This window comes from Triticum aestivum, chromosome 4D, assembly GCF_018294505.1.
Source record: "Triticum aestivum cultivar Chinese Spring chromosome 4D, IWGSC CS RefSeq v2.1, whole genome shotgun sequence".
NCBI lineage: Eukaryota > Viridiplantae > Streptophyta > Magnoliopsida > Poales > Poaceae > Triticum > Triticum aestivum.
Window position 1 is genome coordinate 286719228 of NC_057805.1, and position 10206 is coordinate 286729433.

Sequence of the window (10206 nt, forward strand, 5' to 3'; positions counted from 1 at the left end):
GGCTCTTAGGATCTTCTTGATGGTGAATCTATCGGTCATATCTTCACTTCCTAAGCCGGCAATCTCATTTGTGATGAGAGCAAGCCTAGAGTACATTTCAGCGACACCTTCACCATCCTTCATTTTGAACTTGTCAAGTTCAATTTGAAGCACATACAATTTGGATTCCTTGACGGAGTCAGTACCTTCATGCACATCAATCAAAGTATCCCAAATTTTCTTTGCATTCTCAAGACGGTTGATTTTGTTGAATTCTTTGGGGCACAATCCGTTGAAGAGGATATCGCAAGCTTGAGCATTGTATTGCAGCATCTTCAACTCTTCTGTGGTAGCTTCACGGTTTGGTTCTCTCCCATCAAAGAATTCACCTTGCAAGCCAATACACACAATATCCCAAACGGCGGGGTTATGTCCAAGAATATGCATTTTCATCTTATGCTTCCAACTAGCAAAATTGGTACCATCAAAGTAAGGACCTCTACGGTGGTAATTTCCTCGCTAGACGCCATACTCTCCTAGGTTGTGAAACCAAGGCTATGATCACCAAAAGCTATGGAAATCAAGGCAAATGGAGACCAAAGCTCTGAAACCACTTGTAGGATCGAAAGTATGTCTAGAGGGGGGTGATTAGACTACTTGACCCAAAAAAATCTAGCCTTTTCCCAATTTTAAGTCTTGGCAGATTTTAGCAACATAGCACAAGTCAAGCAATCAACCTACACATGCAAGTCTAAGAGTATAGCAGTAGAATGTAAAACATTTGCATATGAAGGTAAAGGGAGGAGTTTGGAGGGAGAAAACGCAATGTAGGCACGGTGATTTTTGGCATGGTTCCGACAGGTGGTGCTATCGTACATCCACGTTGATGGAGACTTCAACCCACGGAGGATAACGGCTGCGCGAGTCCATGGAGGGCTCCACCCACGAAGGGTCCACGAAGAAGCAACCTTGTCTATCCCATCATGGCCATCGCCCACGAAGGACTTGCCTCACTAGGGTAGATCTTCACAAACTAGGAGATCTCATTGCCCGTACAAACTCCTTGGTTCAACTCCACAATCTTGTCGGAGGCTCCCAAGTGACACCTAACCAATCTAGGAGACACCACTCTCCAAAAGGTAATAGATGGTGTGTTGATGATGAACTCCTTGCTCTTGTGCTTCAAATGATAGGCTCCCCAACACTCAACTCTCTCTCACGGATTTGGATTTGGTGGAAAGAAGATTTGAGTGGAAAGCAACTTGGGAAAGGCTAGAGATCAAGATTAGTGTGGTTGGAATGGAGTATCTTGGTCTCAACACTTGAGTAGGTGGTTCTCTCTAGAAACTGTATACTGGAAGTGTAGGCATGTTCTGATGGCTCTCTCCACGAGTGAAGAGTGGGTGGAGGGGTATTTATAGCCTCCACACAAAATCTAACGGTTACACACAATTCACCAAACTCGGTGTGACCGAATCATGAAACTCGGTCAGACAGATTTAGTTCAAAATATGAACGTTAGGTTTTTCGGTGGGACCGACATGTCAACTCAGTGTGACCGATTTCATTAGGGTTAGGGCATAACGTAATCTCGGTGAGACCGATCACATAAACTCGGTAGGACCGATTTCTGCAATAGGCAAACAGAGAGTTGGTCAGGCAAACTCGGTGGAACCGGATCGCTCATTTCGGTGAGACCGAAACATTACGAAAGGGAAACAGAGAGTTTGCATTGCGAACTCGGTGGGACCGATCGCTCATCTCGGTTGGACCGAAACGTTACAAAGGGAAACAGAGAGTTTGCAATCCCATCTCGGTGAGACCGAGATCCCTATTCATGAGACCGAAATGACTAGGGTTTCTAGCAGTGGCTATGTCAAATGAACTCGGTGGTGCCGGATAGATCAAATCGGTAGGGCCGAGTTTGACTTTTGGTTTGGGACATATGTGGATATGAGAAAGTGGTTGAGGGCTTGGAGCATATCACTAAGCATTTTGAGCAAGCAAGCCATTAAGCAACACCTCATCCCCTTTTAATAGTATTGGCTTTTCCTATGGACTCAATGTGATCTTGGATCACTAAAATGAAAATGTAGAGTCTTGAGCTTGAGCCAATATGAGTCCTTAGCATTTTGAGGGGTCCACATTCCTATCCATGCCATGCCAACCATTGAACTTTGTGAAATGATTATCTTGAAATAGCATTAGTTCAATGAGCTATATGTTGTTAGTAATTACCAAAACCACCCAGGGATAGTTGCACTTTCATGCAGCCACTCATCAAGAAATATATTGTTGCTCATTTAAAAAATTCTGAGTATCATGTTTATCTTGGTACTCATACTAAAATGGATGTATGCATCCCTAGTTGGTGTAGATGTTGGGAAGTGAAAATCTCTCCCATTTTTTAGCGAGAGCCATGGCTCAGTGGTTGGGCATGCGGTTGGGCAGCCTAACGACCCAATTTCAATTCCTAGAATTGACAGGTGATGCACATGGATTTTCTCTCATTTATTGAGGATCAAGCTTGGTCTATGGTGGAACCACCCATCAAGAAATATCTTGATACTCATTTAAAAAAATCCGAGAACCATGTTTATCTTGATACTCATACTAAAATAGTTGTATGCAACCCTAGTTGGTGCAGAGACCGGAATGTGAAAATCTCTCCCATTTTTAAGATCATATGCCTCACTATGATCAGTTTGACTATGTAGAAATGATTTTGTTTTTAATGACAAAAATGCTTCTCCTCTATAGGTTTTTTTCGTTGTACGCACTCGCGTCGTACGTGGTCTATGCTACAACGAGCGGAGGTCAACCGCTGTTGAAGGCGGTGTGTACGCGGTTGGAGCAGGTGGATATGAAGGTTTTTACCTAACATGGGTGGCAGCAAAACCTCTGGAACGGTCCACCTCACCTTTCAAAATAGGCATAGTGTTGGTCTATAGGACTCTACTTTTGCCAATTTATCGTTTGTTTTCCTTCTGATTGTCAGACTTTTGGAGTTCGGCTGTGTGCGTCCTAATTATGTAGAGACCGGTTGTTGCTCATAATGTTTTATATCCACTGGATGCTATATTTTAAGTTAATAAAATCGCCCTTTATCCAAAAAATATGAAAGGCCGCCCAAAGAGGGTTGTGTGGTTCCCCTAAAATCTCTCTTTTTTAGGGGAAGGCCTTCATGACTAGCTTTATTAACTCAAATCACACTTACATCGTCTGATAATAAAGATAAAATAAAACATGGAGGTGTATCCGAACACAACATCGGTGGATTATACCTCCCAAAAGTAGCTAGCTCATGGGCAACCATGTTCGACTCCCTATTACAATGTTCAATAAGGACCTTCCCGAAATTGGCAAGTAGACTTCGACATTCATTGAGGATCAGTGCAGCACCAACGAGTAACCCTCGTTTCTATTCAATGCATCAACAATAGTCACGTTATCAGTTTGGACCACAACCTTCTCACATCCATGACTCTGAAGGAGCAAAGGTCCTTGACGCAACGCTTCCGATTCAGCAGTAACCACGTCAGCTACATGTTCCATTCGAGCAACAGCTGCTGCAATAAAGCCTCCCGTATGATCATGAATGATAGCTCCACAAGAACCATTGTTATGATCATCAGAGAAAGACGCATCCACGTTAAGGATTTGGAAACCAAACAATGGTTTCTTCCAGTTAATTCGGCGAATAGTTTTCTCTGTTTTCCCTTATGTGCGTACAAAGTTCAGAGATAGAGCGTGTATAGCCAAAGTTGTACGATCAGGCGTCTGTACTTGTTCTCCATTTACTAACTCTCTTCTCTGCCACCATAGGTAGTAGCCAGTCGAAGCAATAATTTCCAGAATCTCAATCAGATCAGCATAAGTATGCTAGAACTTACTTTCACACAGAAGAAATTCCATCACTTTTGCACCAGAGCGACCCACCACAAGTGCTTGTTCTATTATTTCATGCAAACCTAGTTCCCTCCAAATCATGTTCGCCCGGCCACATGTAAATAATGCGAGCTTGATATCCTCTGCACCTCCCTGGCACAATGGGTACTGACCACTACTGGCCACATGGCGATTTGCAAGTGTGCAAAGGAAAGGAATTGTATTATGTAGCACCTCCACACGAATATCTTAATTTTTCCAGGCATTTTGAGGTTCCAAAGTTTCTTCCAAACAGGATGGTTCGGAAAACTGGACTGTCCCTATTGCTCTTCAATTTGCCCCCAAACTGATCTTCCCATTCAACATAATACGCATACCGTACACTGAAGGTACCACTTTTCATAAAATGCCATGCAATAGTATCCTCCAACTCCTGATGTGCAAGTGGGATTTGCAAGATACGATCCACGTCTAATACACGTTGGTGTGTTGTCGCGTATTGACCTAGAACTAACTACTGGATCTTGCTGAGGCAGTGGTCAGCTGTTCCCTCCATGGGCTTGTAGTAATGTTTGTAAGACACTTGGTTTTATTGATGGATGCAATGGAATCGGGGCTTTTGAGCCCGTTTCCTCTAAACAAACTGACTACGGGAACTGTGAAGACGGAACTTTTCAAAACAGTAACTATAACTTTATAAAATCATCTACTCCAATTTTGTGCAGAATTGCAAGAGCACGATCTGCTCCCTACTGACCAGGGGTTAAAAATTAACTTTTCTCTCTGTCCCTCCAAAATAGAGTGCTCCAGTTTGTTGACTCCCTCTTAACTATCTATATATCAATAAGATGAAAACCGGGGGTAATCCTCCTTTAAAAAAAATCTATATATCAATAAAATATATCCCTCCGTCCCAAATTACTTGTGACAAGACAATTAATTCGGGGTGGAGGTAATACTATTATACACTACTCCAGTTTTTGTTGGCATGACTTGCCTTTTTCTTGTCGTTCCGTTGATAGCCATGTTACAAATCCAAATCTCGGCTTAGTAAATATAGTATGGCACTACTAGCAGTAGCAGGCTGTGCACATGGATTTTTTGACCAAAAGTTAAACTTTTTTATCAACTAGTACTAGTCTAACTTAACTCTCGGATGCAAAGGCAAAACATATGCGGGAAACAACTAGCTAAACACCCAAACCTCCTTCGCATCCAAACTGAAAGCCACAGGCCTTCACTTAGAGGGAAACAAAACAACCAAAGGTATCATTAAGCACAACATGGTGTTCATCTTTCTTCTCTATTCAAACTTGGGTTTGCACAATTTGCTGGACATGAAACCCTTCTATAAACTAAACAGAAATAATAATATATAAATTGTAAAATTCTTTCTCACACATCCGAGATTCTAGAAAGAAAGGGAGAGCAAGGTGTCACCAATCACCAATGCCTGCAATGTGAACATGATGAGGGAACAGTGAGCTCCTCCACAAGAAATGGACCGGGGACAGCTTCGGATGGCTCATGTCGATTGTGAAATCCACCACCTGAAAACCCTGCTTTTTTCTTTTTTTTTCTCTTTTTTCCCCGCAAAAAAAAGAAAACCCTGCTATTTTCTTTTTCACACTTTATTACACATATCCGAGCCACGCAAGACAATCTGCTCATCCTGCGCTTCAGCCTCCAAATATATGGGTTTCTCTCTACTACTAGTGGAGATGCCCACATTCAGTCTTCATTCTTGCGAGCCCGCTGAGGAGGCCTTCTTGCCGTCAAGGTTCTGGCGTCCCCCTTGCGCTTTGTGCCTCCGAGGAGACCAAGAGCAACTGCTTCCAGAGCTCTTACGGTGGGAGGCCGATTTCTGGTTCCCTGCCTCCGAGAGCTCGTCTCAACAGTTAGATCATGTTTTCCGGCGACCTCCAAAACATCAGGAACTATCTCGTTATTCGAAATGGAAGGTGACTTGTCCTCATTTGTATTCACCACAGTTAGATCTTCATTTTTCTGCAAACAATCATGATTGTCTGGCAAAGTCCCTCCCATGCTAGTCCTGGCTACTGCATCAAACTTTCGTTCTGATGACTTGTCCTCATTTGTATTCACCACATTCCGCTTCTCAAGCGATCCGCCGTTGGTAGTAGGCTTCGCAACCTCTGTTATCTGCTCACATGGCTTCCCCTTCATGGAACAGTCTGCCAGTGTTCTGGTTTGGAAACTACCACCAAGATCAATAACAGTTGGCTTTGATGTAGTGGATAAAGGCTTCAGTTTCTTTTTCTCGAAATCAGCATCATCTGGTAAATAAAAGCTGTGTTGGCTGGTCTGGTCATTACTGTACCTAGCAAATCTTCTGCGCTTTGGAGATAAATACACTAGTCTCCCAGTTTTCCTTCCAAGGACAGAGCAGCATGTCAAGTCTGCTTTGTCACCATTACCACTAGAAATGCCTGAGTGCCGATCATCGGAAGAATGACCATTAACTGGAAAGACAGATTGTGGTGCAGTCCCCATGGCTTCCAACAAATCCACCAGCGATTCTTTGGTTGTACTGTAAACTGATCCCATTTCGTCATTAACAGGAGCTGTCACTTGTCCATGACATTCCTGGTCATCTGACAAGTTACCATCACTATGTTGCTCCTGAGAGGAACTGTCGTTTGACATATTATCTGAATGATCTGTAGATCCAAAGCTAATATTTGCATCAGCAGGTAAGCTTCTCAGAGCCCTCACTTTGAAGGGCGCTTCCCCTTGGACCAAGCTAGTATCAATTATAGTGAACATTGGAAGCTCCAGATCACTATCCAAAGGACCATCTTGGCCTGTTGCCCGGCCATTTATATCAACAGGTGCACCATTATCTATTCCATCTGTCTCTAGCTGAAGAAGAGTGGGGTCTGCTGCCACTTTTTTAAGGACGTCAGTGATAGAATCGAAATAGTGAGTGCCTTTAGTGAGCTTCCTTCTTGAGAATTTTTTGATAGCAGGCACCAAATATACAAGGCAATTCTTGGTTGTGCGGACGTCTTTTGGCTGCTCTGAGTGCCACCCTCTTGCAAGCAAACGGGGCCAAACAGCTTCCCAAAACAGATCATTTAGTTTCGCCTTACTTCTCCTGGAATCACCTGTTAAGGTGTTGACTATCTCTTCTATAGCAAGCATGGAACAATTTATGCCTTTAGGTGTGTTGGCGGAAACTGATAGACCTTTGTTTGTTTTGGATGTGTCCTGAACAAATCCAGTCAAATCATGCTTCCCTTTACCAATCCCAACGACCTGAACAAAAGTTTCTGCTCCAATGGTGGATTTCAGAGTGAAGACACATTCCTCTAAAGATGTCAGGTCAGAGCCCAAAGACCTTAAAACCTGAAATATGCAAAAGTAATTCAGCTCATATAGCCATGATGTATGAAACAATATGCGATCATCGGTTAATTGGCAATACTTGGTTTGCGAAAAAAGATGACTGCACAATCATGATCAGCGGATCATGCTAATAAATTAGTGAAGCAACAAGCTGAAATTTGGCTGTTCTCTTGTGTTATTACAGCAGGCAACATATTTGCCTCAATATCTCAATCACCAAATTCATAGCAACATTTAAGATGTCATATGATAGGAAGCACTATCAAATTTGGTAAGCAACTCAAGTTAGACTAGTAGAATCTTATAATAACACGAAGAGATTCATTTTGCACCATTTCAGTATCCCTTGTGAAAGAGATTGAAATCCGTATTGTATCAAAATGCATACCTCAACTAACGAAGCATGAGCCTCCTTGGATATTTTCAATTTCAAACGAGATATAAGCTCCTGTTGTCGCCGACCAGTAAAAATGCTTCTCCCGAGAATGCATCTAGTAGTTCTTGTCCTTCTAAGGTGCGACCATCTTTTATATGCAGTTCCATTATAGAACCTCCCATAGTAGTAGGAGAGCACCTCCCCAACGGTCTTGCTCCCTATAAACTTGCTCACCAGGCTGAGATTTTTACCAAAAATGTGCAGCCCAAGAAGAAAGCATTCTTCCTCTAGACCAGTCCAAACGGAGGCAGATAAGCCATGCAGTGAAGCAATTTTTTTTGTTTCTCTTTGATGCACCATTGTCTTGTCAGTGAAGAGGTCACGGCTTTCTCGGGTGAAACACTGAACCGGTGTTTCATCACAAACTTGATTATTTGCAGAGTCAATTTGATCTACTGGTAGCACAGCATGAGGATCCAGATATGTCCAGTTACCTTCACTTGTAATATCTTCCTTCTTGTTAACTTGACTTGGTGGATGGCTTCCCCATACAACTGGTATAGAAACACTAGGATAATCATATGCATGTAACTTGCAACTGTGGAGTGAGCTGGCCATGAGATGACGTCGTTCATCGTCTGTGGCTAGATTGGGGATTTCTGCCTGGTGCGCACTTCCTATGCATGGGGATACTGGTGAGTCATCATCCGAAGCTTGAGAAACTTCTACAGATAAATGGTGATCACCAATGTCTTCTAACTGAAGTGTCCCCATCTGTCAATATGGAAGAAAAAAAAGGTCAGTTGTCAAGGATCATCAAATTGATACAGTATAAATAAATTGATACAATAAGAAGTATTCATCGTCAGTATAAATAACTAAGTTGGTTGTGCATTTAGGAGCATGAAACAAAATGGCGCTCTGTATGAATAAGTGAACACATGAAAATTTTCATCCCTTTCACAGCTCACATGCATATCTACATGCATGATATCTCTAGCATCTGAAATGTGCTATATGCAACAGTAAAGTACACGGCATTACTAATTCATTGCTTACTACAGCAAGCAACTGAAGCAGAAATAAATACTGCAACTAGGATGAACTGCATTGTACAGCCCTGGAGTAACCTTCGCGGCATCTCTCTCAGATAAGATTGATTAAAAAAAGGAGCTTTTTTTAAGTGGCTTATATGTTTTGAGCAGCATATAGCCAGACCAATTGACATCACATCACCCAGCAGTTACTGCAACTTGCCGCACCAATTGCATTTGCACATTATCAGACAGGCAATGCTGGTGATGTTTAAGATTTATCGTGTTCACGGTTGTGAATCACAATGCTTTGTAAAACAAGTAAAACTCTGTCATGACACATTGGATGTCCGAATTAAACACTGCACCATAACTAGGACGTATGGATCACATCAGCCTGACGAATTCACAAGCACTGCACCTAGGAGCAAGCCTACAAATCTGAAGAGTCAAACATAGCAAATCGAGTCATTTCCTAGAGCCCAAACCAAACCCATGAATCGCGTCCTGCAAATCTCAGGCACCACCCTGACCCACCCAATCCCATCAGGTAGGACGACGGGCTCCGAGCAAGTCACGGACAACCCAAACCTGGAGGCTGGAGTAGCCAAGGCAGGCACGGCGGGCGTACGAACCAAACCCCATGCCCTCGCCGAGCCGAACACGCTCGCACGCGGGCGTAGAGACGCAAACACCGTCGCGAAATCTAGAGATGACGTGATCATGGACGCAACCAGCACGGGGGAACCAGGAAGACGGCTACCGTAAGCGCAAGGCACGGCCGGGGAGCGCGACGCGCATCACCGAAACGCCAGCAACCAGCCGGCCGGGCAAGCAAAGAACGAATGTACTAACATGGGCGGAAAAGAGCCGAGGCAAGCAACGAACCTTGCGTCCCATGCAGGAGAGCCGCCGCCGCCGCCGCCCCTACTGGACGAAGCGTCCCGGCGGCAGAGGCGGACGATTCTCTTGGCTGGGAAAACGGGAAACAGAAGACGGTGAAACGGAACGACGAGCGGGGTGAAAGAATCTGGGTGGAGATGGCGGCGTGATTCAGAGGCCACGGCGCGGGCGGGTTGGACGAGCAGCGGAGGAGGGCATGCGCCGGGTTGCGGGGAGGAGGACGGCGCGTGAGGCTTTTGGGAGGGTGGTTTGTTCGCTCGCAGTCGAGGCGAGGCGAGGAGAGGGGTGGAGGCGGAGACGGAGACGGGTAAGCAGGAAAACAGAGGGAGGGGGCGTCGGCCTTTAAAGACGAGAGAGCAGGAAAAGGGCGGAGAGAGAAATTGGTGGTGTGTTGAGAACGCTCGCTAACGTCGTGGTGCTTGCTGCAGCCCGCAAGCACAATTTCCTTGAGGAGTCTCTCGCGTGAACTGCTCGCCGTTGGATGCCACTTTCGATCCACGCCGTAGGTTCATCTGACGTGCGTGGGTACACACCATCGGATCAAAGGTAAGAACCGTTTCTGTCGCGCCCGCCGGAAAGGGGATGTTTTGTTTAGCAGATGATGAAGATAATTAATTGTTTATTATAGGAAACACACGTCCTACATTAATCATGAGA

The 10206-nt window shown here is 44.3% G+C and overlaps 1 protein-coding gene across 1 annotated transcript; it reads right to left on the reverse strand.

Moving 5' to 3' along the window:
• Positions 1-5139: 5139 nt before the first annotated feature.
• On the reverse strand, positions 5140-9855 carry LOC123097484 (uncharacterized). Its single transcript, XM_044519241.1, has 3 exons — positions 9535-9855; positions 7625-8386; positions 5140-7236 (listed from the first exon to the last, which is right to left on the reverse strand). The coding sequence occupies exons 1-3, from the start codon at positions 9544-9546 to the stop codon at positions 5599-5601; spliced, it is 2412 nt and encodes an 803-aa protein (XP_044375176.1). The 5' UTR covers positions 9547-9855; the 3' UTR covers positions 5140-5598.
• Positions 9856-10206: the final 351 nt, after the last annotated feature.